General features: G+C 43.5%; 1 protein-coding gene across 2 annotated transcripts in view; it reads left to right on the forward strand.

Annotated features, from left to right (window-relative positions):
• lef1 (lymphoid enhancer-binding factor 1) overlaps nucleotides 1-12,483 on the forward strand; it is a 31,658-nt gene extending 19,175 nt beyond the window's left edge. The window contains exons 5-11 of one of the 2 annotated variants that reach the window (XM_028978302.1): nucleotides 708-798; nucleotides 2,144-2,263; nucleotides 2,985-3,147; nucleotides 3,694-3,801; nucleotides 5,144-5,192; nucleotides 5,936-5,976; nucleotides 11,103-12,483. In XM_028978302.1, coding sequence (XP_028834135.1) covers nucleotides 708-798; nucleotides 2,144-2,263; nucleotides 2,985-3,147; nucleotides 3,694-3,801; nucleotides 5,144-5,192; nucleotides 5,936-5,970 — 566 coding nt within the window. In that variant the 3' untranslated portion in view covers nucleotides 5,971-5,976; nucleotides 11,103-12,483. The remainder of the gene's footprint in view (nucleotides 1-707; nucleotides 799-2,143; nucleotides 2,264-2,984; nucleotides 3,148-3,693; nucleotides 3,802-5,143; nucleotides 5,193-5,935; nucleotides 5,977-11,102) is intronic. The other variant, XM_028978301.1, reaches the window with a different exon arrangement.
• Nucleotides 12,484-16,221: the final 3,738 nt, after the last annotated feature.

Raw genomic sequence — 16,221 nt, forward strand, 5'->3', positions numbered from 1 at the left:
GGTTAGGGTTCTCTCTCTCTTTCTCTCTGAGAGGCTGCTACAGTGGCTTTATAGGCGTAAGCCCTCACTGTGCCTCTCTGTAGGGAGAGACCCCTTTTGAGGCCCTGTCTGAAAGGAGAGAAGGGTAGAAATCCGGGATCCATTTGGGATTAGGAACTGGTGTTAATCTTGAGGCAGTTGCCTTCTCTCCCCTCTCCCCTCCAATCACTCTCTCACTTTTGTGGCTGGGGTATGTAGCCAGGGGGCTTTGTAGTGGCGGGAAGATGCCAGTTTGACAGTTCCATTCAGTGAAAGGGCGTCGGTTCTCAGCTCGCACCCCTGCTCTCCTCCCTGGGTGCCACAATGAGTAGAAAGATGTTGACCTTGAAGCCGGAGAGGAGCGGGATGTGATGAAGAGCTTAGTGAAAAAGGCGGAGTGACAGTCATGAGCCCGATGAATCATATCGGGACTGAGCATTAGGGGAGCGAGAAAACATCCTTAATTAGCCGGTGATCGGCTTACGCGAACGTGCCGGACTGGAGGGGGACTGTGGCGCTAAACGCATCCCATTCTCCAGACTGTTTGCGCTCCCTGAACGTCTAGCCCCAATCTGACACGGCTAATGCCTCCCCTGTGCTCAGTCATGGCATCTGTGTGCACGGCTCTAATCTTTGGTGAAGAGGTGTTGAGTTTGTTACATTTTATTGAATTACATTTATTTTTAAAGGTATGCCAAGGCATCACCCCGGCCCAGATATTCCAAACTTTTATTCCCTTTCTCCTGGAGGAGTTGGACAGATCACGCCACCACTGGGTTGGTGAGTATACACACACACACACACACACACACACACACACACACACACACTTCAGTCAAATTCCCCATCAAACAGCCCAACATGCTACCACTATTGGGGGGCAGTTTTTCATTATTTTGGCCCACATGAATGGGAAAGGCAGGCCACAAGAGGCTGGGCACTTCCGCCCTGGCCCCGAAGATCTCTCCTGTGTCGCTCAGATGTAGCTTGTCTCGGATGGCTGTCTGTCTGTCTGGTCGCTCTGTGGCTTTTGAGGGAGAGCAGCTCAGAGCCTGAAAGGCTGGATTCAGGGCTGTCAGCGCCACGCTGGTACACTGTGGACAGCTGTGGGCACACAGAGTGTAAGCAGATGTGACCGTCAGGAGGAGGGTGGCGATTTCTCTTCCCTGTCCTGCCAGATATGCTGCACAGTCATTTGGACTGTTACTATTTTACCGTTCTGTCCCTGTTACAGATAAAATGTAGTAAATTTACCAATGTTAGTCTTACGAGTATCTTGTCCAGTTGGAACTAGCCTGCTTTTATGAAAATAAAGTGCAGAATTTTTAGCCAGTAGTCATATAGTCAGTGTTCATTTTAAACCACAAACCATAGCCATGTTTGTGTGACCCCCAAATAGCTGTTTTTCACAAGAAGACCAAGCACAGTGATGCAAAAAAAGTATTCACGCTTTGTGAGAAGTCCTTCCTACTTCATCCAGACACACTGTGCCATGTATTTTACAAATGTCATGTGACCTGTACTTGAGTAATTTTATTTTGCCCAAAATTTCACCTTTAGAAATCCACATGCCTGTACATAATTTCTGTTCACAATTTTTGATGCTAATAAGTGGAATAAAATTCAGTAACAGGGTTTGTGAAGGAAATATTGTTTGTAAAAGCCAAGAGGGTCTGTGTAACCGGGTCTTCTCACCCTGACCTACATAAGCTTTGCTAGGAATAGAGCGAGCTTGTTAGCTCTTAATGAAGCTGCATCGGGGAGCTCTATACGTTTGCTCTGAGGCTTTGTGGGTAACCAGGATAAACTTCATTAATGCTCATTAGCTGGTTCCCAGGCAGAACCAAAAGTCCTTAGAGAGAGAGAGCAGGGGAATGAGCGAGAGAAAGAGGGCAGGATATGTAGGAGATAACAAACACTAAGAGTCTCTCTGATAGCGCATCATCTTTTAAAACTGAGGATCTTCTGCTAATAAGCCTGTGCTTCCCCCCCCAGCCTTAATGTGTCACTTTGTCATGCACAGTTGTGTTCAGATGCATGGCAGTGGTTCTGTAACACTGTTTAGAAATACAATGCGTGTGTTTCTGGAATAAAAATGTGGTAATCTTTCTTTCTTTATTTTTAGGTTCTCTCACCACATGGTTCCAGGTCCACCTGGTCCCCATGCCACCGGCATCCCACACCCAGCCATCGTTAACCCACAGGTCAAACACGAACCCCAGCATGAAAGTGACCTGATGCACATGTACGTTTCATGACCAGCAGGTTTAAATAAAAACAACAGATCTTCTCCTTTTTATCTTCTCCATTTCTGAGCATTAGCCAAAGCCAATTATTGCATAAGGCTGTATTTCTCAGGTATGTTAAGATATGAATCAGTAACAGTAAGGAGACTTCATATTTCTCGCTCAAATGAACCCAGCTTCCTGGAGCCTGTTGGCCATCAGTAAGACGCAAGCTCATTTTGGACACCAGCAGGAATTTCTAGGTGAACCAAACAAGCCGCACAAACATGGCTGAACAAAAATATTTGCAGAATTTCCCCTGGCGCTGCGGCGATGGCGAGCAGTGATAAGCAAACCAGGCCCTGATAAGACGCTGCCCCCATGCTCCATTTAGCTGCAGGCATTGCGCCCTACCTTCAGGACCGAGCACATCAGGAGTTAGGGATCAGTTCAGCGAGAGAGGTTGGTTTGGTAGCCATTATTGGCGAAGTAATCTCTCTGCATGAGGGAGTCCAACTGGACGTGATTAAAGGACTGCCGCTCCGCGCGTCTGGTGCGCTCTCACGCAGCTCGGCCAGTGGCCAACAGGAAGCAAGTCCTCGCCGTTCTCACACTTGCACCAGTCACCCACCAGTGCCGGCTTTCTGTGTGTTCTTTCTGGCACTCTTACTCCTGTAATGACTATGCAGGATTGTACACTTGTGTTTCTGACTGATCTGATTGGGATTCTTGTTCCTCCAGGAAACCTCAGCATGAACAGAGAAAAGAGCAGGAGCCCAAAAGACCTCACATCAAGAAGCCTCTGAACGCGTTCATGCTCTATATGAAAGAGATGAGAGCCAACGTGGTGGCCGAGTGCACGTTGAAAGAGAGCGCCGCCATCAACCAGATATTGGGCAGGAGGGTGCGTAAAAACTAGCCCATCTGTCTTTTCTCTGCCGTGGGGCCTGCTCCATCATGGGGCTTCCTCCGGCGTGGGGCCTTTCACCACAGCCATGGCCACATCTTAGGCCTCTAGACCCAAACTCTGACAAACAGACTAACTGGCCCCCCCCCAAAAAAATCTCTTGGATAATGGAGGGTTTGCTCTGACAGCACATCCTTCTGTGAAAGGAGGGGAAGAAACAGAGGAACCGCTAAACATGTTTAATGCCTTAACCAAAGCCCTGGTGGTTGGAGGCAGTGGGCCACAGCAAAGTCCCGTTTGCGGCGGCGTGGGGTAATTGCCCGCTGACACAGTTTGAACTAATGCACTGCTAAATTGGAACCAGTGTTTTGATATGAACTCTATTTCTTTCCTTCCTTGTGTATGTGAATCTCTTCATCATGTTACTCTTTTCCTCTTGTCTTTTTCCTCTGTACAAATCGTTTGGAAGCAAAAAATAATAATTTTTGAACTTGAAAGTGCATGCCAGTAACCGACTGCCTTTTTCTCCCTTGTACCAAACAGTGGCATGCTTTATCTCGGGAAGAGCAAGCTAAGTATTACGAATTAGCCCGCAAAGAACGGCAGCTCCACATGCAGCTCTACCCAGGCTGGTCTGCCAGAGACAATTATGTAAGTACCTACAGAACGGACGTGCGTGTCCCCCGTGTGGGTGGGTGGGTCTGTGGACAACTGACCCACCCTACTCACACTGGCAGTAGAGTTCTTTAAAATGGTGTGGCAAGATGGTTAATATTGCGCTGTGGTTTAAATGTTATGAAATTAGAAACAAGTAGCTTAATTAGAAATAGCTTAATAGAATATGGATAATACTCAGAACAGGCTTTCAAATAGTCCCAGTGGAGCATGAGTGTAATTTAGTAATCGCATGTGTAGTGTGTCGTATGCCCCGCTGTAGAATTGAGAATTGCTTTCAGCTCTTTTGATGTCGTGCATCATATTCTCAGCCCTGGCTGGGCAAAATCACGCCGGGCCTGCCAAGAGAGCGCAACGTGCGTGTTGACTGAGATTTTCAGATGGTCCGTGCGTGTCCATGAGTACGTGGTACTAGCTGCTACTGAATACTTGCTGCGTAGTTTTAACCCTGCCCGGCTTCTGCTAGTAGCCATTTAGTGCCATTTCCTTTGTAATTGGAACATTAATGTAGGCATATTTACTTTGGGACTAAAGTTATAATAATAATAAGGCATATTTTATAATAATAATAATTAGTAGTAGTAGTAGTCACATTGGCCCAAAATGCTGAGTGATTTGGTGTGTGCGCTGATATTTTACGTTGTGGAATCGCCGTAATCGTTAGCAACACTTGAGGGATTAGACGTGGCGGGGAGGGGGCCACACTCTGTGCTAAACCACATATATTTTAGACAGCTGGTATTTAAGCGGCGCGTCTGCCGCAGAGGCACTCATCCCGACACCGTGGTAGACTGAGCCCGTCGCCGCACTGTCACAGGCTTCACAGAAACGCTGGTGGCTCCCTCTTCCTGTCAGCACGGGCAGAATACACAGATTAGCGGCTGAATAAGTGGATTATCAGAATTTACAGCGGGAACCAAAGCGGCCCTCATATAGGACTGAAAAATGATGGCACAGTGCTATCTGTACCTGTAGTTACCCCCCCAGGGATTTGAAATAATCCTCAAATCCGCACCATTCCAGACTTCTAGCAAGAGCCGTTTGGTGCTCATGGAAATGAGACCCCCTTCTTCCCCCACATGCCCCGAATTCTAATTTGCGATGCATCGCTGGCCATCGAGTTCCAATGGAACAATTAAAGGTCGCAGTATTTTCTTTAATAGTCATTAAAGACATCACAGAGCAGACAGATTCTTTGAAGCTGTGTATATTTGGACAGACGGTAGGGGTCTTTGTGATTTCTTTATGATGTGCCAGTCTCTGCTCTCTGATTGGCTGAGGCCAGACTTTAAGCAATTCCTTTGGGGTCTTTTTACAGGGAAAGAAAAAGAAGAGGAAGAGGGAGAAGATCCAGGAACAGGCATCAGGTAACCTATTTTTTTTTTTTTAAAAGGAGTTTAGACGTTCGGTTTTCTGCACAAACTGATTAGATTTAGGAGTTATTTAGGGCTCTTCTTCTATTTTATTATTCAGACATCACCAACAGCCAAAGCAAATTGAGTAAAGGGTCTGGGACTGAAACAAATTGTGGCCCATATTTTCACGTTGTTGCTCGAGTCTTGATAAGCACCCTTCAGGCATTCAGAGGCTGGGTGTGAGTGTGGCAGATATTATTTTTTTTTTTTAAAGACTGCATACATACAGCATCTTCATTGTTGCTTCCTGGGCTCGCAGTTTAGGTATCACTACCCCCCTCCCTCCTTTCTCCTCCCCCACCCCCCCCTCCCCTCCCTGCCCCTCTCCGCATTTCTGCACACTTTGGGATTAGTCTGTCCATTCTAGTTGACTGTCGCCTAGGGCTTTGCGCTTCCTCCTGTCCGCCTGCTTCTCTGTTCTTTCTGCTGACCTGTGTGAAGTTGTGGCTTCATCCCTGCACTGCTACTGTCGCCCTGTAGACATTCCGCACTAAACCTGCACTTTAACATCAGCGTACACGCGCACAAAGAAGACGATAAACCTCAGATCAGTTTTGGCCTTGCTGAACGTTGTACTTTTCCCACGATAAATACTCCTTAAGCACAAGAAGCATGTGCTTTCCACCACCAAACATGGTATTGGTGGGCTGAGTGTTAAAATTCCGCCGATTTTTAAAAGCTACGATCTTCCGCAGGTACAGCCCAGAGAATGAAAACGGCGTACATCTGAGCAATGGTAAGATTACCCCACTCCCCTCCCCACTCCGCTCTCAACACTGTGATTATGGTGTGCCAGTCTTTAACTTCAATGAGGGGCTGCGTATACAGACTAATCCTAAAGCCTCCACTTAAACTCACATCCTCGCTGCAGCCGAGGATGCCGAGGATCTCGCCATGTGTATTAGTGTTTTGTTTACACAATTGCTTCGCATTTGTTCCTAATGTATTTTTTTTATTCCAGTTTTCTATAGCGATCCAGTTGTTTGTTGGGCCTTGCACTGTTCTAGCTTCCGTGTGCAGCATTAGTAACTTAATTGAGACAGATTACCTCAGTAGGCACAGAAACCATGATGTTCCAAATGCAGGACAGTGGATTGCATTAATGTAACACAAACCTATTCTATCCTTTACCCCAACATGCATTTCTCACAAGCAAATGAAATGTTTATTTTAAGACTGAGAAGCCTTTTTGAGTATTATTATTATTATTATTATTTTGTATAATTGCTGCTGCAGACTGTTGCAGCCACTGACATTTAGGCTTTTACATTTCCTCTTTCTTCCTCCGAACCTCCTCCCTTTCACTCTGTCTGCTCCACTGTCTGGCTGTGAGGCTTTTTGTCTCACTAAGCCCTCTGATTTGCCAGCTTTGAGATTCTTATCTGTTCAGGACGCACACATGCCCTCAAGGCTTCTACTTTGTGCCACTGTGTGTTTTTTTCGGAACTGGGACACTGTTACAAAGGTGGCCTTAAAAATCACGAGTGCTTTTGGACTACTCATAAGAAGTCATCTTCTTTTTGCTCCATGTGAACATGTTGCTTTGTTGCCTCCTGTAACCTGACACAGTACTGTTTCTGTTATAGTGTGTAGGTTCAACATTGCCTCCATTGTTGCCCCGCTGGCTGTTAAGACTGAAGTAGTTGCCAGTTGTGTTGCCATGTGGGCCTGAAATAGAAGGTTGGGGGTTCGGTTAAAAGGCCAACTGTGTCCTGAAGGCTCTGGCCCACTACACTGTGGCGAGGAGGCAGAGGTGTGGGCACAGCGAGGACACGCCCCGGCCCACGGAATGAAAAGAAATGCTGTTCTAGCCGAAGCAGTAGCTGCCTGTTCGCTGCTCCTCTGAAGTGAGGGCAAAAGTCAGCTGTCAAGCTTTGATGGAAACAGGGATGTCCTTACAATGGCCTATACAGGCCGAAACGTTTGATGAACACGTGTTTAATGTTCTCTGCATCTTCTGCCTCCTGTGCCATTTCTAATCTGAGTACTGTTGGACTCTGGATTCACTGGTCAGTGCAGATTTTTATCCAATAACAAAACTGAACCAGCCAATGGTTTAGCTGGGGCAGATGCACTTGGGACGGTCATTTTTTGCTACATACATTTTTGTGACTTGGTGCTTGTGTTATTGTGTCAATAACACACCGGGAATTAGTAAAAGTAACGTATGTGGGGGAAAAAAATAAGAGCTTTGATGGAAGGTTTTCGGTGCAGATGTACAGGAAAGGTTCCTCCAGCACATTCAATTATTTAGGACACAGTGAAGGTGTTTTTTTTTTTTTTTTTTTTTTTTTTTAATAAAAACGTGTCTTTCATTCATGTAGAACTATAAGAATTATACAGTGTTTAGGCTGGAGCAGAGCAGGGGGGGGGGGCAGCTGTATACTATGGGGGTTTTGGGGTCCTGAGTTTTGTCTCTTCCATTTCCTCTCCCACTCACCCTCCCTGCGTGGAACGGGAATCTGACCTTGTAAAATTGCCCGAGATGGTTATCTATGGATGAAAAGCCCCAGGTAGCAGGGCAAAAGTGCAGACAGGAAGAGCAGAGACGGCTGGAGGAGGAAGCGAAGGGGACTGCTTGGGAGGTTTTCTTTTTTTCTGTGTGTGTGTGTGTGTGTGTGTGTGATTTCTATCTATCTTCCTCCTTTCTCCCCCTCCCAACTTCTCTCTCTGCCTCTCTCTCCGTCTCGTATGCTGAAGTTCCTCTCCTCTGAAGTAAATCTGGCTCCCATTGTAAGCGCAGGCGGACGCTGACGAACCCCCCACCACCACCAGCACCAGCAGCCCCCCCTCCAGCCCCTCCTTGCTGCTGACTGTGAGTGGCGACGGGCCTTTGAAGTGGAGCCGCGGCGGAGGGGTGGGGAGCAGTCATTGTGCCGCTCTTTGATACTGCCGCCCTGGCCCACAGCTCGGGCCGCGCAGGGGCACGTCGCACCGGGCCCCCAGACTGCAGCGGTGCAGGGGCTACATCGCCCCCGGCCCAGCGGCGACGCCTCAGATGTGGGCGCCCCACCCCCACCCACCGCTACCCCTCCAAGTCCCCCCCTCAGCGCATGCCTGAGGTTTTTTGTTTTTTTTGGTGGCTCTTGCTTGGTACCCGTCCCTCTGAACCATCACCCACACCAGCTCCATCCTTCCAAAAAAACGGCTGGTACCTAAAGCTACTTTTCCCGTTTTAAGTGCAATTTCCCCCCCTTTCTTTCCCCCAGTTTTTCAGCAGTGATTGATATTCTGCAGCCCCGAGCGACATTACCCTCCCCAATCCTTGTCTACACTTTGGTTCCACTGAAAAATTATAACGACATAATTGTGGCAGGATTTTTCTGCCTTTACTCCAACCGTCTCCGGGCCAGAGGAACCGCTGACAAAATGAAGCGGTTTGTTTAAAACATCATTTTCTTCCAGGTGCCGGTTTTATTACTCGCCTGCGTTTCACCCTCTGTGGTAAAGGGGCGGGTTGGTTTGAGGGCGTGTTTTATAGGGCTTCATAGACGGACTTCCTTCTGAGGGCGTTGCCAGGCACAACTGGAGCCAAACTAGCCCACCAAGCAAAAGGGGCTTTCCAGATCATTAGATTATACTCATAGCAGAACTGGTTCAGGCTTTTTAGCTTCTGAAAAAGAACTCCCTTCACCCAATATGTATTTAATTTTGTGCTTACTAGTAGAAACTTACATTTCTGCAGCACAGCTCTTAATAACGGCAGGTAGCTCAGGGGTAATATCACCAGTCTCGCAGTCCGTGGGCGTGAGGTTCGAATCCCGGGCGCAGTCTGTTGTTTTTAGGGCAGTGGTGGCCTAGCGGTTAAGGAAGTGGCCCCGTAATCAGAAGGTTGCCAGTTCGAATCCCGATCCGCCAGGGTGCAACTGAGGTGCCACTGAACAAAGCACCGTCCCCACACACTGCTCCCCGGGCGCCTGTCATGGCTGTCCACTGCTCACTCAGGGTGATGGGTTAAATGCAGAGAACAAATTTCACTGTGTGCACCGTGTGCTGGGCTGCTGTGTATCACATGTGTCAATCACTTTACTTTTTTTTTTTTTTTTATAATATACTGGCTGTGCAAAGTGCTTTTCAATGCATAAGGAAACATATGCACGCAAATGTAATACATTTAGTATCTATGGTTTTTATGTGTATTTGTGTGTGAGTGTGTAATGACTATTTTATGGTTTTATTAATATAACAAATATGATATTACTAAACCAGACTCTGGTAATAAGCATGCAGTCGCTTTATGCATAATACAAGTCTGATGCTGATATGTCTGCTCCGGACCTAATCACTGGACCATTGGTAAATTTATAGCATATTTTTGAACGTTTGTTGACAAGTTGTTAAAATTGCAGGGTCTTCCCAGTTCTGAAAAGCTGAAGCGCGGTCAGACGAGTCTTTTTCCTTTTGTGGCGAATCCCACCTCTCCCTCGAATGGCTCTGCCTGTGCCATTATAAAGTCTGCCTCTCTGTGTACGGAGTCACCTCATTGCTTGGGTTAGCCTCGTTTCAGAGCAATTTGTCGGCCATGTTTTTCTTTTCTTTTTACGGCCCTGGAAAGACAGGAAAAAGTGGTTCTTGGGGAGAGGATGAGGGCGAGGGAGGAAGGGGGTGGGTGCAGGCAAGTTGGCCAGCCCCAGCTGTGGGCTCTTTGATTTGCCCTGGGAGGTGAACAGGCCGATTGAGAGACGCGAGGCCGTGCCAGTTATCTTAACCTCCCACACTTCAAAAGCGGGCCCCGCCGCCAAGACGAGTGAGAGTGAGCGAGCGAGCGATGGAGACAGACAGAGGAGCGTTTCATTTCCTGCAAACGAAGCCCAGCATTCCAAAGCGCTATTGCCGAGCAGCTTTTGAATCCCGACGTTTGTGCTGGGTGTGGGCTGCTAGACTCTGCCCCACCTCCACCAAACCTGGACCCCCAGGCCTTTAACCCGGCAGGAAGGGCCGGGGCTTTTCATCTGTGGCCGGGAAGGAAAAAGCTCCACAGGAAAGGGGCGCAGGGGAACTTTGAGATCGTGGGATGAAAAGAGAAAAGTGTGTGTGTATACGGGGAGGGGGTCAGAGGAGGTAAATAAAAGCGATTGGGCGCTCTCCCTCTCACCATGGCGGCCACCGCCCCTCTCTTTCTCGCAAGCTTTGGGGGTCAGGTCTCCTTGGAAAAGGCACTCTTTCATCCACATGTGGTGTAAAGGTCTGTGCACGCTCACGTCTGTCCACCCAGCTGTCCGTTTAAAGAGGCGTTGGAGAGATGTGGTGATAAAGTGTATAATAGTAGCTGCTGGTCACTTAATTAGAAACGCTCACATTTGAACCTACAGTCACCAAGTGAACCTCACCTGCTACTGTATGCAGTTCAGATTACACAGACATTGCTGACCTGATGCGATTTATACGCAAGACGTTTCTAAGCACGGTGACATGATGAGACGCTGGTGATGCGCTGGTTGCTGTGCATCCGGTACAGCAGAGCTGAACGCCACCCCAAAGTCAAGGTCACTGATTACTGAGTGTGTATGTATATTCGGTCCCAGTTGACTCCACCAGTACACCTAAGGAGATGGGTAGGGTCTATGTGCACGCCCAGACTGTATAGGAATCGATGACAAATTCTTTCAGTGTTGGGAATTGTTCGCAGTGACTCTCTGAGTGCTGCATTTCTGTCCATGGCTGATTTTAAGTAGCAATCGTTCAACTGGTCAAAGGGGTATCATGCAGTGTATCTGAGCTGAATCCAGTTGTGTTAATACTCAAGCAGTTAACTGTTTGTGTATACAGCAAAAATGTTGTTTCACTGTGTGTTATAAGTGAGGGCCTTGAAGCTTTCTGTGCCTTATTGACTTCTTCTCTTTCTTTAATTTTTTTTTTTAGGGGGGAAAAGAAATGCTTTCTCAACATGCAAATCGAAGGCAGCAGCTGCGGGGCCCCTTTTAGAGATGGAAGCCTGCTAGATTCCACAACTTTTCTCTTCGACTGTCCCCAAGCTCCCAGTGGAGGAAACCCAGAGCTTGATTCTGCACATCTCCCAGTCACTGCTGTAAAGACACTGAACTGAAAAAAGACAATCACTCCTGTCAAAGAGTAACACCATCTTGTACGCAGACTGCTGAATTGATCAGAAGCTGATGCCAGTGTCTTTTTTTTTTTTTTCTTTCTTCCCCCCCCCTTTCTTCAAATTTTTATTATTTTTTTTTCTAATTGTAATTTTATTTTTTAGTTCGAGCCCTAGGCATTGCACTGAATGCAGCCCAGCAGTTTTGCCAGCCGCACACCCTGCCACCTGTGCATGGAGCACATACACACACACACACACTCGTACACATACACCACCTGTTCCTAAGTTATTCTAAGTTATTTTGTTGCTATGTGTACAGGCTTTTTTTTTTCCAGAGCACTATTTTTTTTTTCTTACGGGTTATGTGAATCTGTTCTCCAAAATCACAGCTTTTTTGGGGGGGGCGAGAGCCAGAGCTTGCAACCCCATACAGTCACAATAAAGAGCACATGGAGGGATTGTGTGTCAAAAAAACGTCCGCTCAAGATTCCATTTTTGCATTTTGACCAGTTCTTATAATAAAAAGGATCAATGTTTAATTTTTGTTTTTACCATTTTGTATTTGAACATTTTGGTGTATATTTCTTTTTCCTTTATTATTTTTATATATAAATATATATACTGGTATATATTAAATAAGCTTTGGAGACAGGAAAGTCAGTTTTCTTGTTGAAGCATCTTGCATAATTAAAAGGCTTTTTTTGATAATTATTTGTAACAAATAGTGACCTCTCAGTCTCGCTCAAATGTAAAATAATGCTCAGTATGTATCCTTTTTAAAAGAAAAAAAATTTCAGGATATGTCACATTTTTCTTCGTATTTTTGCAGGCAATGTTAGGACAAAATGCATAAGAGTAGGTGCGCAGATGCCTCTATTTTATTGTTCTAAACTGAGACATGAAGCAGATATATATATTTACCCCAGCACTTGGCAGACTTTCTTTAATTGGTTCCTCTGTCCTCTTTATGATTAGGTAATAGTGTGACTCCTTGCCATGTTGTTTATTCCATGCAAGCATTTCTGTAACATTTATCAATTTTCTGTTCTTTTTTTAGTATTATCTGATGCATTTTTTTACTCATGGTTTTGAATCACTGTCATCTTGGTTTAGCACTTTGCTTCCAAGTGGTTACATTTGAACTGTGTTTTCAACATTTTTTTTTCTAAAGAAAATAAACAGGCATCATTGACTGTGCACTGGCCTCTCTTGCCTGACTAGATCCCTGTTTTAATATGACAAAGAATATTTTTATAGCTCAGGTATAGGTCTGTCATTGTTAGCATAAACGAACGAATTAACATAATACAAAGAAGGTAATAACTCCAGGAAATTATATAAAATACAGAAGATAAAAACGTTCTTTTGCACCGGCACCAGAGGTGAGTAAATGCTATGAGTGGATACATCTTGGTGATTATTATTTGTTTTTTTTAATTACACTAGTACTCCACTATTCATTAAACAATCTGTTTAAAGATTTATAATTAGCACTGATACTTCTGAAGACGATTAAAAGCCAGTATATGGTCTTGGATAAAAGCGTTTTAACGTTTAGCATATATTAACATAATTAATTTAGTATTAAGTGTTTGTTAAGTCAGGTGATAATTGAAAAACCTTCATACTGTAAAAAAAGACGTCATAAAACCGCAGCTCACGACGTTTACGACATTGTAGAAAAATACATTATGGCGCCATCTAACGGACCCACCAAGGTTGCCAGATTGTGCGTTTTTCATTTAATTTTTTATTTTTCAACAACAACATTTATTTCTTATTTAGCCCTAAATCACATACAGTACGTCTCAATGTCAACTGTAGTTGACCCCCCCCCCAAACATTAAATAAATAGGACATAATGAAATAATTAACAATATGAATAAATACGAGACTGATATATATAATATCAAAACGAAATTGTGAAATAACTGAACACATTTTGATATACAGCTCATTATTGTAAGATATATTGCATTCTGCTATATAAATATACTACATAGATTATTGAGGCCTTTTCATTCAATTTAGCTGTTTTTATTCAAAAACATTACAGCCTTTATTCCAAAATATTTCCCAGTGGCCTATTTATTTAGTAATTTATTTAATAAAAATAAGTTCGTCGGTCAATCAATACCAGTGGGTCATCTATTAGTTATCCAGGATACCTGCAACAATGTGATAATTCAGTCACAGAGGATGGCAGACTGGCATGAACTTCATTCAGTTTGGTTATTTTACCAGAAATGGTGAAAACAGCAGAATAAGATCTGAGTTTCAGCAGGTGTCTTTCAAATGGAAGTTCATTTCATCAAATGTTCTGTGTTGGTTGGATCGCCCACTCCACAATGTTTTGAACTGCAAAGTACTTTTTAGCCACAGACTGAGCAGCTTAAAGTGTTCCACTTCCTGCCATTCAACTGTACAAGTCACACACATACACAATAATCTGTAGAATAGTCCACTGCTTCTACTGTATATTTATTTATTATGGGTTAAAACTAGAATTGTGTGAAAGACTATGCGCATACGATGATGTGCAACAGTCCTTGATGTGCAACCCTACAGATTTTAATCAAGACTTACTTTATAATTTTATTTTACAATGCTCTTGTGTCTCTTTGTGTCCTTGTGTGTGGCAGTCATTACATAAGCAATTTCTGAGTCCGATTTTGTATCATTTTAAAGTTTGTATGTTTCAGTGGTATAAGGTGCCATGGCAATTAAGGTTTGCCATATTTTGTGTGTTTGGCAGGATTTGAAGATTACCAAAAAGGTTACATAAAGATGTCAAAAACAAGATGCCAACAATACGTTTTCATGAATGTCACAACAAGTGTGTCACAGACTTTTGGAACTAAAAGTACAAACATTAGGACTTGCCCATTCTGTGTTAGCTTGTAAATTCTGTACGTGCAAAATGCAAACTTGGTGTTCGTATTTGAATAATTTACATAGAAAACATAACATCTGCTTCTCAGATATCTCTAGACAAGTAAATGCTGGAGTCAGTTTAAATATGTGATGTTGATGAAATAACTAAATACATTTGATGAGATCAAATTTCTTGAAAGGGACTGTTTCAGTTCAGTGGAAGTCCATATTGGACCATTTTTGGTGAGCACTAACGCCTGTGATAGGCACACTTACAATTTCTCGAATCCTTATTACTTAAACACTTTCTTAATATGACCTCATCACCACTGTGTAAATTTAATTTTGTGGCTGACTGGTGTATTTTGCAATGCCACACCAAACAATATTTGCACTGTAAAAATAATTATTTGTAGTTATAAATGTTTATGTTCTCATCATTTGCCTCTCTTGTGGCAAGAAGCAGCACTCTTGTAGTTAGATGGACATCTAGTGGTGACTTTATTAATTACATTCAACCTGTGCAGAAATGAGTCTATTTCCCAAAAGCACATATTTGTCTTTACATTACTCACGTTTTATATGTAAAAATCTATTACTTGACCTTGCTGGGTAACATCTGGTACATTTCATATATGGAAATGCGACACTTAAAATACAACCTACCCATACAAACAGCCACGCCCTGCTCAAGCATAGTTGCTGTAACCTATGGGAAAATCTTTAGATTTATTTAGTCAATATGGAAAAAAGATTTTTTAAATAAACAAAACATATGATGCTTACAGTATTTTTAAAGAACTAATAAATAAAACTACTACTAAAATGACTTGGTGCTTGGTAACAAGCTTTCACTTAACTTATAAAATATAAGGCTTCAATGGATATAAGGCTTCAAGTAGAAAATGTTGCTGCTTCACCTTAAGAATGATAATAAATCCACCACATGAAAGATCTTTCATAAGTTACTGGTTTTTATTTATGTAAAATTGTACTTGATCAGCCCATTTAGCATTATAATTATAGCATTTGATTTGGAAAAAAAACTTGTTCAGCCAAAAACACTGAACCTAATAGAGATATTGCACAATTAAAGCTACTGTTACATAAAAAAAAAAAAAAGTGATATTGTGTCTTAAATATGCACACATCTCCTATGAAATGTTATTTATTTGTAGGGATCATAACACATCAATTATTTATCAGCCATACAGAAGATGAGGGCCTGCACCAGACAAACACAGCAAAAATATTTCTCTTGTGTTAGCAGCTTCTGAAAAAAAAAAAAAAAATCACAGCATATCAAAGGGCTGCAGCCAGACTTGTAAAACTCAGAAAGATGACAGAGGAGGAGGGAGGGGGGTTTAGTGAGATGGCATAAAATGAAACTGCATGAAATGAAATTAACTCCATGTGCTAACTGACAATGCTTTATATTACTGTTTTTTTTCCTTTGCCCAGATATCTCTGAAAAGGAAACATAAAAAGGATGAGGGCACCAAAACACTAGAACAAAGATAGACATCCAGTATACGGACACAATGTGTGTCCCCCTCCCCTCCCCCCCAAAAAAGTATGGAAGCAATGAGAGGACTGCAGTAGTGCAAATACAGAGGCAAGTTGACTTTTTACTTCTTAAGTTGCTGAGATAGTTCTTCAGGGCGGCAAGATGGTGCCGGTAGATTGGATTATCATCCCACACATTAAAAGCTTTAGAATAAATCTACTGTACAACATATGAGGATTAAAAAAATTCTGTAAGTGGCACCAGCAATATAAAGGTCTCGATTCGGCAAATGCTACCTGTGAACTGTTTCCAGTTTATTCACAATCTGTTTACAAGAAAGTAATTATTGTGAGAGCAGGGTTTATGTCAGTCCCCTAATTGTAATACATTAAGACACCTTGAGGAAACAGAACTTAAAATTCCTCTCCATCCACTTCATAAATCCATTACTGAGGTAGTAATTTGCTGTCAAAGCTTACAGGTTTTAAATTGCATGGACTAAGGGTCATTTTTTTCCACAAAAGCTGTACAAACTACTAGAATTATAGAGCAAA

Source organism: Denticeps clupeoides, chromosome 4 (genome assembly GCF_900700375.1).
Source record: "Denticeps clupeoides chromosome 4, fDenClu1.1, whole genome shotgun sequence".
Lineage (NCBI taxonomy): Eukaryota > Metazoa > Chordata > Actinopteri > Clupeiformes > Denticipitidae > Denticeps > Denticeps clupeoides.